Below are 21,342 nucleotides of genomic sequence, written 5' to 3'. Positions count from 1 at the left end.
CAGTTAAAAGCAAATGTAAACTTCATTAAATATTACAAAACTTGTAAAAAATATCGGCGAAGTGATGCAGTGGTTCGAGTTAACCACAAAAGACCTATAGTTTGATTACTACTGTTCCATGTTGTAGCGCTTTAAACGGTATGAAATTCTGCTAAGTTTCAAAAACCAACCAGCAGCTTAATTATCGGCTAAATATAATCTATAATATCCCAAACTGCCAAAGTCAAAATTGTTTTATAGAAATTAAACCTAGGTTTACTGAAGCTAAAGTTTGGTAAAATTCATCGTAACGTAAACGTTTTCGGATATTTTTATTGTCTAATTTGAATTGCCCAAAGGAAATCATATGACATTAGCATCACACAATACAAAAGAAACGCTCACGCTAAATATAGAAAATATCAAGTAAATGGGACGATTACAAAGTCAGGAAAGGTGAATAAAATTAACTGAAAAAATACGAATTTTCAACTTAAAGTGACCGAAAATTTAGTGCAGTAAAATACGTTAATAAACAGGGTAGAATTTTGTAACAAAACCGACTTTAAAACTAAACAGCAAGGCAGCAAATTTTAAAAGTTTTTGATATTTTTAGCCTTCAGTATTATACATTTCATTCATGCTGTAATATTTTTTATTGAATTTTTTTAAAGTATTTGGTTTATAAGAATACATTATACCTATATTATCTACTTAGCACAAACAATTTAAAATAAATGCCGTGAACTATATGGCACTCATTGATTAAAGCATTTTACAAAATCCAATCATTATCCAAGTGATCTATAGATGTTAAAACATTCTTGTACAAGTTATAATCAATGTTGTACTGAAGTATTTATAACTCTTTCACCGCCAATTCATTACATATAAAAAAATATCGCAAATGCATAGCAAGGAAAAAAAAACGCAAAAAAGGGGTGGGTGTTCTGTAAAAGGGGGGCTACTTGTATAATTCTACATGGGTCATTTGGGACCGACAGGGTTTCTTTTTCTTATATCGTGATCGGAAAATAATAAACACACACAGCTATCGGGCAGTACAAACTCCACACGTCTACTTTTTGATGCAACATCCACACTTTGACAGTCATGCCAAATTTAACTAACTATGTTCAGGTTACTTCCATCGGCCGTGGCGGCTTAGAACTTTTAACTGGCTTTGTGCTAGAAACTGTTGCAATTGTGGGTTCCCGCTTAGATTGCTGTGTTATATTTGTGCCTGGAGAATCCATATCGATTTGAACAGTGTGGTTAATTTCTTCATGCGGTTTGTGCAACTTTTTGGTCGGGGTCACCAATGTCCGAGTTTCGGTAAAACTCGAAGCTCGAGATGGTTTGGGTTTGTTGAGTTTAGTGTGAAGACTGTTGCCGTCGGTAACCAACTCGCTGTTTGACAACAACGCTGAGGTTAGGGACGATGTGGATTTGGTCGGGGGTAGTGCAACAGAGAACAGCGCACTGCCAACTTTTAGCATATTCCCAGGAATTGTTAAGCGAGTAGTGTTTACCGCAGAGTTACTGGGCGATGTAAAAATCTGAGGTTGACTGGTTAAGTTTAAACTGATTGTTTTCGCGTTCGGCGTCCGTGTTTTAAAACCATTGTTACTTAAATCTTGCTTGAAAATGGAGGAGCGGGGGGAACTTGGTGCTGACTGTGTGGCCCTCGTCCCGCCGGATGCGGATAAAACAGTGGCTTGGAGTGCAAGATTAAGATTAACGGAACCTCTTTGTTGATTTTTTTGGCTCTGTAAAGTCCTCCGAGGTTGCAGAATTGTACTTGAAACAGTTGTAGCTGATGTATCGGTAAACACTTTATTCACCGACATATGATCATCACCACGCGAGGACGTTGTCTGTTGTGGGTATAAAACCGTTCCCCCTACAACAGCCCCAGTGTTACTGATACGCAGCAATGCTGGGACGCCAGTTGTGTGTGTGCCACCGCCGGCACGTGCCATAGAAACAGTGACAGTTGCCGGTAAAACTGTTGTTCTTTGATTTGAACCGACGGATATCGATACCGGCAAAGTTAATGATCTCTGTTGACCGTTTGATGTGATTTCAGTACTTTGATTTGAAGTGTGTGGTTTTGAGTCTGAAGTTGTGTGTGTAAGTGTCACGATGCCACCACACGTGACACACTTTTGCAGTGCCATGTGGTCACTAAGTTTTAAAATGTTCTGGGTGGAAAGTTTGGGTGCGCTGGTTAAATTGGATTTTAGGTTGCCAGAGATTTTGGAAAGATCTAAAAAAAGAAAAAAAAATTATTATAAAATGTCATTTTATACCGTTTATAGCACCTTACTTAATAGAGCTAAAGCAAGAGAGCAGTGGGGAACGAACCCAGGACCTCATGTAGTAAAGCCAAGTGTTCTGACCACTTCACCATGCTGCCTAACAGCTTGCCTTATACAAAAAACTAAAACTTTGTAAAAAAAATGAAATCTTACTGGTTGTCCTGTTTGTAGTAGTTAAAGTTGTAGAAGTAGGGGTAGCAACTGTCATAAGAGCAGATGTTGCAAACGTAGCGAGATTTTTATCGAGTTGTTGATGGATTCGCTCACGTTTTATATGCTTTTTACTTTGGGAAACTGAGTTGGTGGTATGTCTTAAAAAATTGGGAAATTGTTAATAAATGTTAAATTTTGTTTTAAGAATACGGTAAATGTTAATGTTTATATCTTATCAGGCTCATTAAATCATTTTTGCTATCACTGTATTTATACACTATAGCTAAATATATCATCATGTAAGATAAACAACTTTTAAAAAAAAAATTTGATTTTTTTAAAATTTTACCTCGATTTTGGTCTGAATGAAATTTGGTCCGATTTTTTCGCGGTATTACCGCTTATAGATCGCTTTACATTTTCCCCATATAGGGGTAAGGTGGGTAAAGGGGTGTGGGAAGTATTTGGGCAATCTTTTGATACAGTTTGTTGTTTATCAGTGGATTTTGACGGTTGAAAATGCCTCCATCGATTTTGTTGGATATCTAAATTATAAAAATTTAAATAATGCCAAAAAAATTTTTAAAAAAGTGTTATTTTATTATTTAACAAAAAAGCCAAACTTTAAAAATCAGTTTAATATAATTATATGAATAAAAAATTTAAATTAGGTTTCTAAAAAAATGTTAACTTACCTTGTAAAAGGTCCTGAAGTTGTGGAGTGCTGGGTAAATGTTTATGTTGTGAACCAATATCAAGTTTTGAGATTTCTTTCTGGTAGGGGTGATATCCTCTATCTAAATTTATTCTGCCCCCTCTACCCATTCTAAATAAATAAATAATGGAATTAACAAAGATGGAAAGTCATTTTTTTTCATATCACCTAAGATGATAAGGTGAGGTTTTTGTATTTTTTTTTATTGGGTAGGGGTGTGATATTGTGACGTGTTTGAGCTATCCAGAAACGCCGTGTGGTGCGGCTCGAACCAGAAACCTTTCGGCTCATAGAAAAACCTTTCGGCTCGTAGTCCACTAGATAAAAGGCTTTTTTCTTTTAAAATAATCTATATACAATTGAGCTTAGTGGACGTATGTCCAATTTTTAGACCTTTGAAATAAAAAACTGCCATTTGTGGTGTGTGGGTAAATTATCATAAAAAAATATGAGTTGCGAGTTGAATCCTCTTTATGGCAATTAAAATACCCCTTAAAAAGGGGACAATAAACTAGTTCTAGCTAAAAGCATAAAAAAAAAAAACAGCAAGTGAAGATACAGGCATAAGATAAACAATACAAGTAAGGATTATGTCCAAATATACATATTGTGGTCTTGTGTTTGATTCCCACTGCTTCCATATTAAAAGTTCTGAGATTTTTAAAAATTTTAAGTAGAATTTTACGTACCTTCTTCTGCCAAAACCGACACATTTTTCAGGAATAGTTAAAGTAGTTAATGAATAACGATGCCTGGGTTCTGACATCCAAGACCAATCATTTACCATTTCTTCTTGAGGCTACAATATAAATTTATTTAAATACCAAAAATTTTAAGTCATTTAACTATCAATTTTAATTTGCTTGCTTTGCAATATTTCATCAGACTCATTGCTATCAGCGACCAAAATTGTCTTCAGCAGAATGTGTCATCAATTGAAATTCGAACAGAAATTTATATTATAAAAAAATAGCCTTTTTTTCAAAATTACATTATTTTTTTTTATACTTTAACAAAATATAAAAAGTAGTACTTACAGCGTAATATGTACAACCAGGTTTTCTCCTGAAAGTGAAAATGCCGTCAGGATATTTTTTAGCATCACTTATTTCTGAAGTAGGAGTACCAGCGACCTATACACAACAAAACTTAGTTTCAAAAAAAATTACAAATGATATTAGAAAAAAAGCTTTTAACATTTTTTATATAGAACTACCCAAACTAATATTTTAAACTTAAGGTCGTAAGTTTCATTCCTGCTGTTGGCTTTTAAAGCATTAAACTTTTATTACCCTTAAAAACCTTGCAAGTTAATGATCAAACAAAACCGCAAAGTCAATAATACATTAAACCGGTTAAAGGTGCTTTAAGACCATGTATGCTAAAGTTAATAGATTTCTCCTTTTGATTATAAAGTTGGCCTTATAACAAAAAAAATATAAGCCCTGGTGATTTTTTAATATATACTCTAAATATAATGAAATAAATGTCAAAAATCAGTTTTTTTCCTACAAAGCCAAAATATTAAAAAAAACTGGTCATATTCTAATGCTTGCCATTTAAAAAGATAAACCCTGTTATTTTTTTCCAAAATTGCTTATTTACCTTAGATGTTAAACAGACCTTATTCACACCCATACATATAAATGTATATAAATATATACACAAAAAAATACATTTTTCTTCAGACTCATTAAATCAGTTTTTGCTGCCATCAACTTTACAGTTTACAGCTAAAGTAGTCATCACAAGAAATATCTGTTTTTTACTAAAAATAGGAAAGAGTGATAATAAAAAAAACTTACCGGAATTTTTTCGTCTTCGTCACTAGAGGGGGGAAACTCGTATTGAGTCATTGTATCGACAACTTGTTGGTAAGAAATATCTTTGTTTAATTTATTTAAGGAGGGTTTGTTTGAGAATGAGGGGGCGCGTGATGCAATTGACTAAAAAATTATAAAATTAAATTTTTTTTACAATAATTTATTCTCGATATGGAGAGGTTAACTTCATAACATAAACATAGAGTAAGAGTAACATCAGTTACCCTGACCCAATCTCGAGGTGCCTTTAACAGTTTTGTGTTTTATAGATTATAATTGCCTTATATTTAAGCTGCTTATTAAGTTACTCAAATGCACTTCAGCATGAGAGCAGTGAAGATCAAACCCAAGACCTCATGTAGTAAAGCCACGAGTTTTGAGCACTACACAACATGTCCGGTTAAAAAAAATAAAATTATAACAAAAGATAGAAAAAATTAAGTGATGGTTTTAAAAATTGACATAAATAAATAAAAAAAATCTTCTTACCCGATTGGAAATATTTAATCCATTTAAAGGAATAAGAGGACCTTGTCGCTTTTTCTTTAATTTTTTTCCAACACGTCTATAAAATATTGAATAATATTATAAATAAAAAAATAAAAAATTTATTAAACTACTAAAAATATACATAACTAAAAAGAAATTTATTATTTAAGAAAAACATAATAATTGAAGTAAAATATTGTATAATAAACCAGTAATAGAGTTACTTCTAATACTATGTTTTATATATAATACCTTTTATCGAGTTGTCCATGTGATAAAGATGGAATGGAATTAATAAGTTTACTTTTAACTTTAGAAGATGAACTAATGTGACGTTTACGCGGGTACTGATTACCACCAATTGCTTGACAATGACTACGACGTTTTTGTAAAATGAGTTCCTTTTTAACGGAGCGCATTGCTTTACCATCCCAATCACCCATTTGAAATCTGGAAAATTAAAAAAAAATTTACACAAAATATTCTTTAAAAAACATAGTTTAAGAACTATGATTATAAATAAAAAAAATTGACTTAGAAAAATAAAAATCTTAAGTTTAAAAAAAAACAATAACTATATTGTATATGTAAACTGAATAAAATTCAATCAAAAAACAAGAAAAAATACAATTTTTGCAAGAAGTAATGTAAAATATTGAAAAAAATAAATTAAAAACTTATTGAACCATTGGATTTAAATGTAAAAGTGAAAAAGCATTTTTTTTTTGCTAAAAAAGAATTCAGTATTTATTTTACCGTTTTTCGAAAACTTCCAGAGTTAAATGAACTAATTCCCGTTTGCTTTTTTCTCGTCGTTTTACCATTTCCAATATTGTTACAGCATGACAAAATTCACGTCGAAGTTTTAGCATTTTTTCATATGATGACTCATCATTTTTACGATTCTAAAATTATAAAATTGTAATTAAAATTCTGCACTGTCATCTTTACAAAAAATTCACCAAAAAAAATTTGAATATTGCACAATTAAGCTAAAATAGCATTTGTTTATTTTAGTTAAATTTAACATGAAAAGCAGTAAAGTAAAAGCAAATTTTAAATATTTAAAGCTGTATAAAAATACTAACTTGAAATAAATGTTAAAAAACAGATAACCTACAAATATTTTTTTTAAACAATTGTACAATGTATATATACATAATACATATTTTTTGCAAATTATATATAAAAACACACACACACCTTTCTAGTTTGCATTTTTTCAGTTCTTCTGCGGAAAGCCACATAACAATCATTACCAGATGACCCGTCCCTCCTTTCTTGCCTTACCTTGAATAAAAATTAAACATTCAAATTATAAAAAAGCACAAAATATAACACAACAGTTATATATAAATAATGCAAGATATGTTTTACTCAAAACTAACAATGTGAAAACATTTGTACATAAATTCAAGAATTTTAAATTTCTATAAGAAAGTCACGTGCAATTTTATTAATTAAATATTTTTATCCTAAATGTAAGTGTAACATTTGTTACCCCACCCAGTCTTAAGCCAACTTTGGCAGTTTAAATATTAATTATTTTAAGATGCTGGTGTTGTACACCTTGATCCAGATATTAGACAAGCAAAATTTTAAAAGATGTGTAATAGTAACCTGAAAAACAAGTGAGCCGTTTTCTCTTTTTCTTTTTGTTAACCAATATTCAAAAACAGCTTTAATTAAATCATCATCTTCTTTTAACAATAACTTTGCCTCTTGTAGTGTGACCATCTAACAAAAAATAAGGTTTGTTAATGTTATTAAAGCCATGACAAAACTTTTAAAAGGCATTACTAGCAAAGCAAACTTTAACAATTTACGATGACAACAATAATTGAAAAAAACAATAGTTATCGTCAAAAAAAAACAAAAACGAAAATTCATTTTAATACTAAACTAATACTAAAATTTTCAATCCACAAAAAATAAAAATATTTATTTTACCTGATTTCCACAGGCTTTTTCTAATCTGTCGATCATTTCTTCAAATTGCATGCTAGTAATATCCATTCCAGATCGTTTGTTTGTTTCAGTGAGCCATTTTTCATCCCCGCTGTCCATGTCGTAATCAGGTTGTTCTTGTTCAAGTATTGCTTGGGCTAAAAATTTAACAAAAAAATAAATTTCTAAATTAAAAAAAAATTGTTTTTATATATATATTCTTTTTTTATGTATATTTATTCTTGGCGTGGGAAGGTAAACTTCACAACCTAAACATGAAGTAACATCAGTTACCCCGGCCCAGTCTTGAGTTGCCTACCCAGTTTGTGATATTATTAATTATAATTGCCCAAAACTTAAGCTGCTGATTAAATGTTGGCTAAGCAGATTTATACTATTGATAACACCTTACTTAAAGACCCTACAGCATGAGAGTAGTTGGGATCGAACCAATGACCTTATATGGTAATGCCAAGTGTTCTGACCACTACACCACACTGCCAGCCATTAGTTGAATTCCCAATTTGAAAAACACAAGTTAACAACAACGCCACACAACTTTTTTTAGCTTAACTTTCATGACAACATTAATACAAAACAATAATTTAAAAATTAAATAAAATAAACATTTTATGTAGCCGAGATATTTTCTTAACAATATTTAAAACAAATTTTACCTTGGTTGTGTACATAGTGTTTTGGTAAGCGAAAATTTTTCTTGTACAAGTTATTGTAACAATCCACAGAAACCTCCGCTTCCGGAACAGGAATAACCATAACTTTTGCATCTCCGTAAACTTGTTGTGCAGATATTGCTCTTTGTAAATGGTGTTCCTTAAATAATAAACATATATAAAATTAATGACTGTCAATTTTTTTTGAGGGGGTTTTAAATAATTGTTTTTAAATTTTGATTTTAAATCTTTTATATATGCACTAAAACTAGTAACTATAAGTCACAGAATTTATTTTTAACTTTGTTAATTTTAGATTTAAAAAAATATATTATATATAGCCAATACCATTAAGTTAATTAGAAACTTAGTTTAAAATTTTTTTTAATTTAATCACATTTTTAAACGTTCAAATATTTTTTGTTTCAAATTGTATATAAGTAACATAGGGCAGCATGGTGAATAAAACACTTAAAAAAAACTACATATGGTCTTGGGTTTGATCCCCATTGTTTTTATGTCATGTTTCTTTTAGGCAACTTAAATGACACAAACTACTGTTAAGCCAAAAATCAATTTGTGATTATTTATTGAAAAAGTATACCGAGAACTAAACCAGCCAACTTAAGAATATATTAATGCAATAAATGATATTTGATGTTTAGAGTGTAAATTTGATCTTATAACATCGAGGATAAATAAATACAAAAAAATAATTTATCTATATATATATAATATCCTATGTTTTTTTGTTGACTAAGTAATTATATAAATATTGGATATAAGTTGATTTTGTTCATAAATATTTTTAAAAAGGAATTACGTGAATTTTTAAATAAAATGTTGTAATTGTAAAACGTGAAATTTTTTTTTTTATAAATAACATAACCTATTATTTTTTAAAAAAATATTATTTAAAAGATAAATTAAATCATTTGTACAATAAAATAATGTTATATGGTATTGTTAGCATGTAATAATGTTTAATAATATAAAAATTATCAATGAATTAAGCAAATTATGCATTATATTTCCCGCCTTGATATACGAACGGCATTACCACGCTTGTGCGCCACCCTACGGTTTTGAAAAAAGACAAATTATGACAAAGAAAACTTAAAAACCTACCGATTCTTCCTCTTTTTCCATCCCCGATGGCATTTGGGGGACTGCTCGGTTAAGAACTGAATAATCCTGAAGGTCCTGAAGCTCATCTTTTTGATAAACGGGCATGGGCTTGGTAGAATCCAAGGCCCGGGCCCGAAAAGATAGCTTACTCATGGCGCGTAAAACTACGCGGCCACTTGTCAAAAAAGCTTTTAAAACTGACTTTATTTTAAATATAAGCTGCCCTTTCGGGGCCAGCTCCAAAGAACACACCCTGACGATGGTGCTAAGCTTTGAACTGGTATTTTAGCTGCGATCATGGCTGTGTAATAAACATTTGAAATTGTTCTTATATGTTTGGGCCTCAACCATTACTCGCAACTGATCGCTTACTACTTTGACCCACAATGCAAAGCGATATTTCAGACACGAGTTGTTGCGCACTGGCGATCTGCGCAATTTTCCCACGCCCAAGTAAAGTGGATTGGAAATGCGATTCGACCATGCTCGATCGCTTTACTAACCTGTAGTAAAACTTTTCGGATTTTGTTAAAAATCGGATCAAAAAATTCAAATTAAAGAGCTTAAACGACATTTTAGAACGATTATTTATCAAAAATACTAATTTAAATAAGTTAAAGACCGTTTTAGGTGGTTTTATACGTTTTTAGATGCAGAAATCTATAAAATTTGTCCAAATTTAGAAACAAAAATATTATTTTCATTCACAAATATACAAAATAAAACGTTTTCTTGGATAATTTTATGTTTTTTCAGACATACTAAAAATTATTTATTCAATTATAAACCAGTTTAATTAAAAACTTATAACAGAACTACAGTTCAAAGGTTTAAATTATTCTTTGGTCAATATTGTTATTTTTTAAAGAATGGCGATAAACAATTTTTTTAAATTTTTAAAAAAAGATTTTAAAATGTCAGCTTTTACTTGAAGTAATTATTTCTTATCGATTAAAATATAATGATTTTTAATATTACAACAAATACAATATTTACAAGTGAATTTCCATAGCCTAAATTAAAATTAATACAAGCTATATTACAAAACTAAAAATGTTACAGAACTAATAGCTACAAGGCGTACATAAACTACTGCAATTTACCCAAAAATTACACCAGCATGAATTAAAAAATATTAAATTTTATTGATAAAATATTTTTGTACTTACCGAGTTGATTTTTTTCTGCATATAGCTATTTAATTAGGTAAACTAAGTACCATTTTTAATTGCGTATGTAGAGTATAAGTAAAACAAAATGTGGAACAATTTACGAATATATATTACAGTATAGTTGGTTATAGATTATTATACATGCATATTTATGCAACAAAACTGCTACAATGTTGACCTCAATTGGAGTTCGAAAAAGTTTTCACTAAATTGAAACAATTTAAAGGGGATTTACAAAAGGCTGTTTATTGTTAACCAACTTTAATCTAAATATATATATACAATTTAAAAGTAATTTTAACATAATATTTGATTGCACAGCCTATTAGCTGCATTTTAATTGTTGTAATATACGGTGATATTTTAACTGTACACTACAAACAACAGTATTTTTTTCATTAAAAGTCTATAAATTGGACAAACATATTTTTGAATTTTATATACACACATTTATGTAGATCTATTATTATATTGTACCCCAACTTAAATATATTTAATTAAAAGGTAGTCAATAATCTGTATTTTTACCCAGTGTTTATTCTAGTATCAATAATACATCTTGTGACCCTTCTTCATTTGTTTCTTCATTTTCTTCATTTGCTTGCGTTGATGTTTAGGGAGATGTCGCTATAAACGAAATTAGTTAAAGGCAATCCAGTACTGCCAAAATCTTATATTACATTTAAAAGATTAATAATTACATAGCTTCTTTGAATAAAAGGTAATTTTATTTCATTTGGTATTGTATTTTAAGGGGTCTGGGATTTGTGAACCAAATTATTTAACTTAACACAAATAAATTATTTAATGGATAGTTAAAAGTTAAAATTTTTTCTCACATATTCATCATCACTGGAACTACTGCTAGAACTACTAGAACTTGAGCTACTATGCTTTCCATGTTTGTGATGCTTGTGGTGTTTGCCTTTTTTATATATTATAGTATTTAGCACAACAAAATACAAAACTTACAAACAATTTATAGGAACATATCTAATTACTAAATAACATTAAAGTTGCCACAGACATACTGCAATTTTTATGATCAAAACATACCATGTTTTCCGACTTTAACATGGGCCCCACTGTGATGACCCCCAGGGTAACCTGGGGCATGTGGGTAACCTCCTGCATGGGGTGGACCTGGATGTGGGTACCCAGCAGCTTGAGGTGGACCTCTAGGGTAACCTGGCTGAGGTGGGTAACCACTTGGAGCTGGTGGGTATGCACCTGGTGGGGCTGCTACCCCTGTTGGGTAACCCCCAGTCCCTGGGTAAGCTTGTGCTTGTGGCATTCCTGGGTTAATGGGAGGCGCACCTGGATAAGCACTAGGAGCAGCTGGGTAAGGGTTCGGTGGAGCACCTGGGTAGGGATTAGGGGGGGCTGATGGGTATGATCCTAAATAAGAAAATGATTTGTAAGCTTCTCTAAAATTTTACTTAAAAGTTACTTAATAAAAGCTTGTAATTAAGCTTTAATAAAGCAATTAAAAATAAGAAACATTTATTTATTTTTATTGCCTTCTATGATTGTAAGTTGTCATAGAAGGCAATAACCTTTGTATCAGTAAGCATACCAAATAAAATTTAATTAACACATTCTAAGTATATATATATATATATATAATATTTATTTAAAAATCTAAAATATTTTAATATATAAAATATACCTGGTGGGCCTTGTGGGTAACCACCTGGTGCTGGGGGTGGATATCCTGACATTATGTTCTTATTATTTGGTTTACACCGTAAAATTAAATTAATGCTAAATAAAAATAAGTAAAAAATAGATATTAATACAACTGTCACAACTTATCACTATGATCATACTGATTTATAGATTTTTAATTATGTAATCTTATTTTATTGCACAAAAACAAATAAAATTACATTCCCAAAACTGAAACGTCAAAACAAATACTAAATCTGGTAAATTAAACATTTTAAATCTGATTTTTAAACTTTATAATCTGATAATCCTTGGCTTGTCTGCTTGTAAATTGGGTTGTAAACAAACAGTTTTTTCAATATCAGAGTCCCTGTTTGTCATTTGTGGATTTTAACCAGATTGGTAATCTATATATTGGTCACCAACTACCATTACGTACGTACAACGTGTATATATCTAAAATGCGTGGGCGTATTAAACGTTTCCTTCTTCTAACTTTCTATCTCTTTCAAATGATCGATCTGTTGATAAGCATATGCCACGCCAAACACCAAAACTAAATCAAATTGTTTATATTATATTGTATAACTTTTTTGTATATTCACCATGACCGCTTATATATTATAAAGATTAATGGTTTAAAAACGAAACTAGTAAATTGTTAGCAAATTGTTTAAAAATTTAACCTTAGTTTTGTTACAAACAAAACAGATAGGTTAGTAAAACCGTCCATGCGTTTAATTGCTATTGTGTGCAAACATTTTATTATTTTTATGGTCTGCATAAACTTTAGCAAATCAAATTAGTTATATTTGGGTACTACATTTTATTAAACATTACAACCAACTTATTTTTTAGAACAGAAATTAAATGGCACTACACGTGATTTAAATTGCTTTTATTTGTAAATGACATCACAGAGTTACCTATTGCATCACTCTTATCTTTCCGTTGATCCAAACATATTTAGGATTTTTTAGTAAAAACTTAATGATATTTCAGTTAAAGGGTATTCAATTTAAAAAAATGTGGCGCATAGGAGTAACAGGCGACGAAAAGGGAAAACAAAAGTCACGAAAAAAGGCATCAGCACAAAATGAAAAGCCCAAGCAAGGATTTAAGATGATAGCTCCATTGCCTCAAAATGTTATAAGTGCTGATGCAAATTCTCGGAGGGGCTCTATTATGGCGGCTGAACATCTACTAAAGCGTAGGGGTTCAAGGGCCAGCAAACAATTTAACCCTCCTGAACTTGCAAGTTTTGCAGGAAGGTAAAAATAAAAGATAATTTATGCTTAAAACTTGACGATTATATACTCGAATTTTATATTTCTGTTTTAATCTAACAATCTGTTTAGGGATAATGTTGCAGCTGGAGCTATACCATTAGATCATTTACGTAAGGATGATATCAAAAGAAGACGTTCTAGTGTTAATAACAGATTAAGCAAAGTTCAAGAGATACGAGACCGTGTTCATAAGGTACGAATACAATACAACTACATTGATTATAAATCTTTTAAGATTCCTATGCTGTTGGACAAATAAAGTCTATACTATTTTAGTTTAGTGTAATTTTTAGACTGTTACTGATTATGAAACAAAAACCTATGATGACGAAGAAACTACAGATTCTGCTTATCTGCTTAAAGACATTGAAGAAAATCTTTATGAGATAGAAGACGACATGGTGATTTAAAGATTTTTTGCAATGGGCTGTTAGATTATACTTTGACAAAGATATTACATATTTTATAAGTAGTATAGCACTTGGCATTATACCTTAGTGTGCAGTAAAAACTTTAGAATGTAACCAACCTCTTACATAGTATAAAGTGTTTTTATTACAGTTGCGAATTAACGTCGGGATATTGATGGACAAATTTCGCAAGGTGTCGCAACAGGCACAAGATAACATTCACAGGATTCGGGAGATTGACGAAGGCACTGACAAGAAACAAGAAATTCTGGAGTCTTTGCAGACTTGGATGGACGAAGACCATTTTGAAGATTTTGATACTGATGTAAGGATTAAGCCTTGGCTACTTTGTTCAGTTACCAGTTGCAAAATAATATCATAAGGTTATAAACAGCATACATTTTTTTCCTGAAGTGTAGTCCATATGTGTTAAGAAACCTGATAATATTACAAAGTTTTTTTTTATTCAGCATAAGTATAGACATTCGCTCCTGGGTTTGTTCTTGCTATTTTAAATTTATTTTTTTCAGGACAGACTTAGTCCGTTACCTGAAGATGCAGATGCTATGAGGTAAATAAAAATAATTATCTGCTACCAAATTATTTTCAAACTTTACATGGGATTAACTTTACTTGTAGTGGAAGTTTGAATCAAGTCCAACAAAATATGAAACGATGTGCTCAGTTGAGCCAGAAAATTAATAGTATGAAGAATAGTGGGGAAGATACAATGTACTTGGAAAGAGAAAGAAGTAATCTCGAAAAACAGGTCAAGCAAGATGCGTTGGATAGCGCCTACGAAAGAAGACATAGCAAAGGTTAACTAATGATCATTTAAACTAAAGCAACAGTAAAAACAACTTAAAACAAAAGCTCAGTTGCAAGCTTTTGTATGTAAAATACATGCTTATAAACAACGCACTGGGTTTGGTGATCATGTGCCATATTATACTTTAAAATCTGTGTAAACATTTAGATTTTATGGTATGTTTTAAACCATTAAATTAATTATGTTATTTTTTCCGTTGTAATAGTGTATTATGCATTGTAAATCTTTTTATTACTTTTATTAATGCACGAAAAACCTAAATAAAAATACGCCCATATTTGTAGATGCGAAAGAATCAAACAAGCAAGAGTTCAAATACTTAAAGAACGCTGCAAATGAGATTTACGATATGTTAAACAGAACTCGAATGGAAGGCATGGCCGACTCTCACCAGTTCGAAGAACAGTTGGAAAAAATATTAAAAATAGGCGAAGAAAAGGATAAAGATATTGAGTACTTGGAAGGTCGACTTAAGCAAGAAAAAAAGGTTAGCTCATGCAAGTAAACAAAAAACAAGGATGTAAACGTGTGGTTATTTATTGTTTACTATTTGATTTTTTCACTCAAACTGCTACTGTTTTATTTCAAAAATCTTTTTGAATATGTCTTTACAAATTACGTATTTTTTTTAAATATATTTTATAGCTTGTTCGTATATGGTTAAGCGATTACGAGAAATTACAAAACGATCACATGTTGACCAAAGATGAGATTATCAGCTTGCGAAAATCACACAGACGCATAACTCTTGTAAGTAGACCTTAAACATTTAATGGGAGTATGTCTTATATGTGATATATCAATAGGAACTTGAAAGTGTAAGGAAGAAATTTGAAGCGGCTGAAGAGAAGAAATTGCAGCTTTCCAAAGCCAAGGCTAATAACAAAGACAAGGAAGCACTAAAAAAAGCAGAGCAGGTAATAAAGTTATTTAGGCTAAACTACACTTATTTAAAGACTGATTTTTGACCCTTTAGTACAGCATTTACTAGATTATATTAAGATAGAAATGATTTGTTTAAACATTTTTTCACTTAGTAACAAATGTATTATTTTACTTTTAAGCATGTCCAGCTTCTAAAACAGAAAGCTGAGGTCTTGAACTGGACAGTCAAAGAAAAGGACGGCACAATTGAAGACCAAGCAAGAACTATTCACCAACTTAAAAGCGCCCTTCGGAAAGGACCCAGTAGTCATAACGTCATTGTAACTGATGGTTTGCACAAATCTCGGTCGCCTGACAATAAAACTCCAAAAAGTCAAAGTGGGAGAAGAGATTCGTGAGTTTATTTATAAGTTTAGACATAAAAGTTTGTCTAACTAAACAACCGCCCAGAAAACAACCTGTCTGGTTCGAAAAACTGTCAGATTTTTTTTCTAACTTGCAATGTGTTTTTGTTAAATATAATTCAAGTATGGACTTAAGGAACACAAGCATTAAAATTAAAGTAAATTCTTTTTAGTCACTTAAAGAATACAAACATTCTACGAATTAAAAGTCTTCTATAATTCCGTAGGTTTAGTTTGGCAAAACAGAGGTTCATTTTATTTGTTAAACAGTGGCAGGCAAGAGCAAATATCTCGATCAACCACTCGTGATGGTGCTTCCCACATCAGGGTTGCCAGTTCGCTTCCTCCCCCCTCCCCTTCTGTACAAAGCATCAACACCGAATTGGAATCACTGAAAATGCGAATCAAAACTTTAGAGAGGGAGAACAGAACCTTAAAAAAGAAAAAAACTGAACTGGAAACAATAAAAGAAACTGAATTAAAGGTTTTTCTAGCAACTACTTTTAATAATAATTAATATTATCTTAAGTTAGTAATATAAATTTTATTAGCAAACGTCCAATACAAAGATTATGTTATTTAAAATTAACAGCATGTAATCTATCTTTGGTATTCTAATGGACCAGTCTTTCTAACTATAAAATGTTAATTTTAGAAAGAAGTTAGCCAAAAGAAAACTGTGAGTCCTATCCCAGATACCAAACCAAAAACTAAAAAAGAGAAAATTATCTCAAGTTCTATACCAGTCTCCAAATCAAAAACTGCAAAACAAAAACAATCAAGCAAAACTGAACCAATCAAATGTATCAGCGTGGTAATAGAATATATTTAAATGAATTTTTCATATTTTTTAAAGTGAATTTGAATGGACTTTGCTATTGCCCTTATACCCATTCTTTTGTTTTACATTTAGGAAGTCCAAACTGATCCAATATCTATCGAACAACCACAAGTACCAATATCTGTTGCACCAACAATTATTAAAGAAGAAACGAAAATAGAAATGATCAACCAAGAAATGCAGACCAGTCCACGCCCAACATTACAGTTTATGGACGGTATTAACGTATTATAAAAACAAGTACAATACATTTTAGAAATTGAATCGATTAATTACGAATGTCAAAAAAACGTAAATTCATTTATGGATACAATCCATTGTAGAAATTAAATCCATCACTTTTAAATTTTCATTTATAAGACACCTTTGTAACAACTTTACTTTAACACACATTTCCTGGTTTGATATATTATTTGAGCGACTACACAGCAAAGACTCAATTTAAGCACCTAATAAACAAGAAGATACACCAATAACTATCATGCCTAAATAAATCTAAATAATATTTATGGTTTGTAGATAAAGAACGGCGTCGTATGTACGAGTTAGGACAACAAATGTCCCAGCAGTTTGGTAATGAGTGGTCAACAGTTGCTGCCACCTTGCGCAAACTTCAACCTGAAGATATCAGTGAAATTGATCACGGACTTGCCTGTGAAGACGACTTTATTCGCATGTTTTCGGTATTTAAAAGTACTTACTAATTTAACCTTTTTATAGAAAATAAGGTGCTATTGAAATGCATTTTTAAGCAACCCAAAAGTCGTTGATTTAATATGTTTCTGTTTTACATTACACTAATACTCAAATCTAAAAAGCGCCTACTTTATTGCAATTATTTATGTTTTGAAGAACTTTTATTGCAATAAATTATGGTTTTAATATTTTAAATATGCCCACCGATAATATTAATGTCACATTTTTAGGGATCGCCAACTAAAGGGAGACCTGTATCAGATGCATCAGCACGCACTGCGAAGGTAGTTTAGTAGTTTATTGATAATGTTTAAAGTAAAAATACGGTAATATCTTGAATTGTTTTAGGAAAATGAAGAAATTGAAAAAGTTAGAGATGACATACTATCGTGTAGGGTAAGTCTTATAACTATGATCACATGTAGCTATAGCTATAAACGTATACGGTTATTTTTGTGTATAACATGAATTTTTAAGTAAGTTTGAATATAGGATGACATGATATTCATGCACCGTATCAATTTAGCCTTAAAATATGTCAACCTTGGTTAAATCAATACAGAACAACTAAACTTAATAATAACCATACAAGCATATAATATTATATACTCCAAGGTTGTAGATGATTATACTAGGCAACAGCTAGTTGTTTAACTTGTTAATAGGTTACAACAAGTGTTCAAAAGCTTGCTGAAGGAATGTTATCTGGATTGAATCCCCAATTATTAGAAGAACAAAGTTTTGACAGCGTAAACGTCATGCACGGCGAGGTAAGTTTAATTTTTTTAACACTTTGTCAATTGAAATTATTTGAAATTTACGATTTTTAGTTGGAAGAAATACAAAACAAGATAACGTCTTTTGTAAGCAAAGCGCAGGCTATGATTGGTTGTCAGACTGTTATGATGAACGAAGCTAACGAGACAATAAAAAGAAATTTACCAATAAACTTGCAATTGAAACTTGACAAGGTCAATATATTAGTTAGTCACAAGATATTCAGGTTTTATTATAAACAATATTATAAAATATTATAAACAAATTATGTTAAATAGGACTTTAGATTTTCTGAAAAAAATACAACTAAAGATACCCTGGCATAAAGATAGCAAAAAATAACCACATAAATATTTAAACTAAAGTAATAAAATGCATAAGAACAGCAACAATCAATGTTGAATAACTGCATATAAAATTTTATTTTATTTAACGAATATCTATTTCATCACCGTATGTTATCGCTTTTGTTATACCTTTTTCTAGATTAAATCAAAACAAGCAAAAGCACTTCGACAAAGAAATGCATCGCGTACAGAACACAGTCAGGAATGGAAAGACATGAGCGTAACGGAGCAGGTAAAATGTAAAATTTGTTCAAAATATGGTAATATAAAAAATCAAATGGATTTAATTTGCACTTCTATTAATTTTCGTTTTTTTGTTGTTGTTTAGATTCGATGTCAAATCAAACTTATTGAGGAAAATATGAGAGGTTCGGTCTCTAAAACAATGAATGTTTTCGTAAATGAGTTAGCAAAACAAGTAAATAGCAACATTTTCGCTGATTTTTTTACTAACAAAAAAATCATCTTTTATTTATATATTAGCATGCTGAGTACAACGATATTCACACATCGATTGGGGATGAGGCAAACCTCAACGTTGCCAAGCTGGTTTCCAGTCCAAATTGGACTGTTATGGATATTCAAAATAAAGTCGAATCATCTGTTCGCCAAATGGCAAGAGTAACTAGGGCTGAGCGAGGTGTAACCACACCGTTAACTAAATATGATACATCAATGCAGGCAATGGGAGAAGGATTAGTTGTTACTCCAGTATTTGGAGGTAAATTTCCAGTAAATATCAGTGTAATTGTATTGTAAAAAACGTGTGTAGAAAAATGGCTTTAGGACCATTTAAACCCAACTTATATTGCGAGAATATGAGTTCTTTTTAAAATTATCCTTTTTAATAATCTAAACTTTGATCAAAATCACGAGATAAAAGGTTTATATAAGAGAGTTCTGTAAATTTCTAAATGTCGAATAGACCTAAAGTACTATACTAGAGTTGACACAGGATTATAAATACTTTAGTACCTTTCAAAATGTGGCTACTTATACAATTTTATTTTATAAAAATATTGGAAAATGATCCACACAAAAACCAGATCACTATATTTTTCTGACATCAAAAATATTGAGCTTTTAAACTAGAAAATTTACGTTTTTAGGCGAAAAACGACTTGGCATGCGTAAGAGTGTGCGAACATATACTGCATTACCTTCAGAAAGACCATCGCCTGCTTTTAGCTTGTTAGGTCATGCGCCGGAAGGTAGCGTTATACTCAATAAACCCGCTACTACTACTAGAAGACCAGCTCATGCAAAAACACAGCAAGCAAAACAAATGGGTTCAGATGGAAGTAAGATTTGGGTCGATTTAATAGTTTTTTTTGCTATCCAAATGGTTTTCCTTTTAATAATTTAAACATTTCTTTCTAAATTTGATTAAACTTTTAACTGTATGGTTTAATTGCTTTTTGTGGGCGCTCAAATTAAAAGCAGTGAGGATTAAACACTAAAGCGCAATAAAAAGATTATTATATAACAATACTTAAAAAGAACATAATAATAATTTATAATTTTCCAGTTCGTCCGATGGTCCGGCAGCCTACACGAGATTTGCATTTACTTCGCTTACGCAGAACCAAAGTGAAATCTGACATGGCAAAATCAAGAGGACTGGGAATGGCGATCAAGAATAGCAAGTTAACTTAGAGTTAACAAACGTTTCTAATTAAAAAAAATCAAAACTGTATCAGTAATAAAACATTACTCAAGGGCGTTACAGCATGAAGCAGTAAAGATCAAAATTTATTTATCTTTTTGTGAATATTTTAAGTTCCAAAAAAAACATTCCTTTTATAGCTCAAGGTCCGAAAGAAATGTCCCCAATTATTGGATCACAACAAAGATATGCTAAACGAAACCAGATACCATTGACGCCATTGATAACAAGCACTAACGTACCCAAAACCAGCTTTTATCCAGAAACAAGTAACACCATAACCTTTTAAAAATTTCTAACATTTTTTTGGTTAACCAGTCCGTAGAATGTTTATTTTTTTTTATAAAACTGTTTTGAAAACCTTTTAATAACTGCACCCTAAAAACAGTTTTTAGTTGCCCAATGCCATGCTAAACCCAGGACCCTATGACTGTTATTGCTTAAATTGTATAATTAGAACACTTTTCTTTCAGGATCGGTTCATCGACCTCTTACAGTTGCCAACGAGGGTTTTGGACTGACGTTCTCTGACATACAAAGTAAAATAACCGAGCAAATTCCCGCACCTCCAGTAAGTAAAAACTCCTATGTATTAGCCTAATAGAACAAGTATGACATTGCATACATCTATAACATTAACCGATACAATTATTTAAGCTCAAAATGAGCGAGTGCGATTAAATTAGATTTAAACTTTGTGATTTCATAAACTGCCTTACTTTAAACATATATAATATATTTATACCATTTTGCAAAAATAAAGCCCTAACTATACGCTACGATTAATAGTTATATTTAAAAATTGTAAATACCTAAAACAAAGCGATTTTTATGTTGTATAAATAGAGACTTCGACGACCAACATTGCTGATCGATCGATCTCATTCGATGCCTGTTGAAGGAAGCAGCGACGACCTAAACCTTGTTATATCTAACCTTGGGTTGATGGGTCCATCACCCAACCCTGCTCAAAATGTGTTACCACATCTTGCATTTTGCGCTTGCCTAAAATAGCTTGAGCAGTTACATAATACATTTTTTAAACTTGACCTATTTGTTTGTAAACAGGCTTGATTTGTTTTGTTTTTAATTATAGTTAGGGATAATTAACATAGGCCTATAGCCAAAG

The 21,342-nt window shown here is 31.0% G+C and overlaps 3 protein-coding genes across 3 annotated transcripts; 1 reads left to right on the top strand and 2 right to left on the bottom strand.

Annotated features, from left to right (window-relative positions):
* Positions 1–292: 292 nt before the first annotated feature.
* Positions 293–9,798, bottom strand: LOC145743052 (enhancer of polycomb homolog 2-like). Its single transcript, XM_082560925.1, has 15 exons — positions 9,230–9,798; positions 8,105–8,261; positions 7,431–7,585; positions 7,101–7,217; positions 6,684–6,770; positions 6,237–6,385; positions 5,733–5,930; positions 5,481–5,556; positions 4,974–5,114; positions 4,206–4,301; positions 3,858–3,967; positions 3,149–3,279; positions 2,803–2,998; positions 2,454–2,611; positions 293–2,248 (listed from the first exon to the last, which is right to left on the bottom strand). Exons 1-15 carry the CDS (start codon positions 9,380–9,382, stop codon positions 1,116–1,118), a joined length of 3,057 nt encoding a protein of 1,018 aa, XP_082417051.1. The 5' UTR covers positions 9,383–9,798; the 3' UTR covers positions 293–1,115.
* Positions 9,799–10,023: 225 nt separating this feature from the next.
* Positions 10,024–12,161, bottom strand: LOC145743208 (uncharacterized). Its single transcript, XM_082561123.1, has 5 exons — positions 12,071–12,161; positions 11,458–11,799; positions 11,241–11,326; positions 10,930–11,028; positions 10,024–10,606 (listed from the first exon to the last, which is right to left on the bottom strand). Exons 1-4 carry the CDS (start codon positions 12,120–12,122, stop codon positions 10,948–10,950), a joined length of 561 nt encoding a protein of 186 aa, XP_082417249.1. The 5' UTR covers positions 12,123–12,161; the 3' UTR covers positions 10,024–10,606; positions 10,930–10,947.
* A 934-nt stretch (positions 12,162–13,095) lies between these two features.
* On the top strand, positions 13,096–21,227 carry LOC145742578 (uncharacterized). Its single transcript, XM_082560354.1, has 26 exons — positions 13,096–13,340; positions 13,428–13,551; positions 13,652–13,759; positions 13,920–14,130; positions 14,324–14,339; positions 14,408–14,586; positions 14,882–15,084; positions 15,243–15,347; positions 15,404–15,514; positions 15,662–15,876; positions 16,157–16,370; positions 16,542–16,700; positions 16,800–16,944; positions 17,247–17,410; positions 17,654–17,707; positions 17,772–17,819; positions 18,089–18,193; positions 18,254–18,394; positions 18,687–18,779; positions 18,876–18,965; positions 19,031–19,268; positions 19,657–19,848; positions 20,076–20,193; positions 20,328–20,482; positions 20,687–20,784; positions 21,060–21,227. The coding sequence occupies exons 1-26, from the start codon at positions 13,096–13,098 to the stop codon at positions 21,225–21,227; spliced, it is 3,699 nt and encodes a 1,232-aa protein (XP_082416480.1).
* The last annotated feature ends 115 nt before the right edge of the window (positions 21,228–21,342 follow it).

Source organism: Corella eumyota, chromosome 2 (assembly GCF_963082875.1).
Source record: "Corella eumyota chromosome 2, kaCorEumy4.1, whole genome shotgun sequence".
NCBI classification, from domain to species: domain Eukaryota; kingdom Metazoa; phylum Chordata; class Ascidiacea; order Phlebobranchia; family Corellidae; genus Corella; species Corella eumyota.
The sequence above is the reverse complement of the archived record's forward strand: the minus strand, read 5'-3'. Positions and strand labels throughout refer to the sequence as shown.

Excerpts from the sequence above, each read along its gene's own strand:
- LOC145743052 (XM_082560925.1), bottom strand. The coding sequence starts at position 9,382 with ATGAGTAAGCTATCTTTTCGGGCCCGGGCCTTGGATTCTACCAAGCCC. Across the intron at positions 8,262-9,229 it reads TGGAAAAAGAGGAAGAATCG|GAACACCATTTACAAAGAGC; the intron begins GTAGGTTTTTAA and ends TTATTATTTAAG. Across the intron at positions 7,586-8,104 it reads ACACTATGTACACAACCAAG|CCCAAGCAATACTTGAACAA; the intron begins GTAAAATTTGTT and ends TTAAATTTTTAG.
- LOC145743208 (XM_082561123.1), bottom strand. The coding sequence starts at position 12,122 with ATGTCAGGATATCCACCCCCAGCACCAGGTGGTTACCCACAAGGCCCA. Across the intron at positions 11,800-12,070 it reads TTACCCACAAGGCCCACCAG|GATCATACCCATCAGCCCCC; the intron begins GTATATTTTATA and ends TTTCTTATTTAG. Across the intron at positions 11,327-11,457 it reads TGTTAAAGTCGGAAAACATG|GCAAACACCACAAGCATCAC; the intron begins GTATGTTTTGAT and ends TATATAAAAAAG.
- LOC145742578 (XM_082560354.1), top strand. The coding sequence starts at position 13,096 with ATGTGGCGCATAGGAGTAACAGGCGACGAAAAGGGAAAACAAAAGTCA. Across the intron at positions 13,760-13,919 it reads ATGAGATAGAAGACGACATG|TTGCGAATTAACGTCGGGAT; the intron begins GTGATTTAAAGA and ends TTTTTATTACAG. Across the intron at positions 15,348-15,403 it reads CACACAGACGCATAACTCTT|GAACTTGAAAGTGTAAGGAA; the intron begins GTAAGTAGACCT and ends ATATATCAATAG.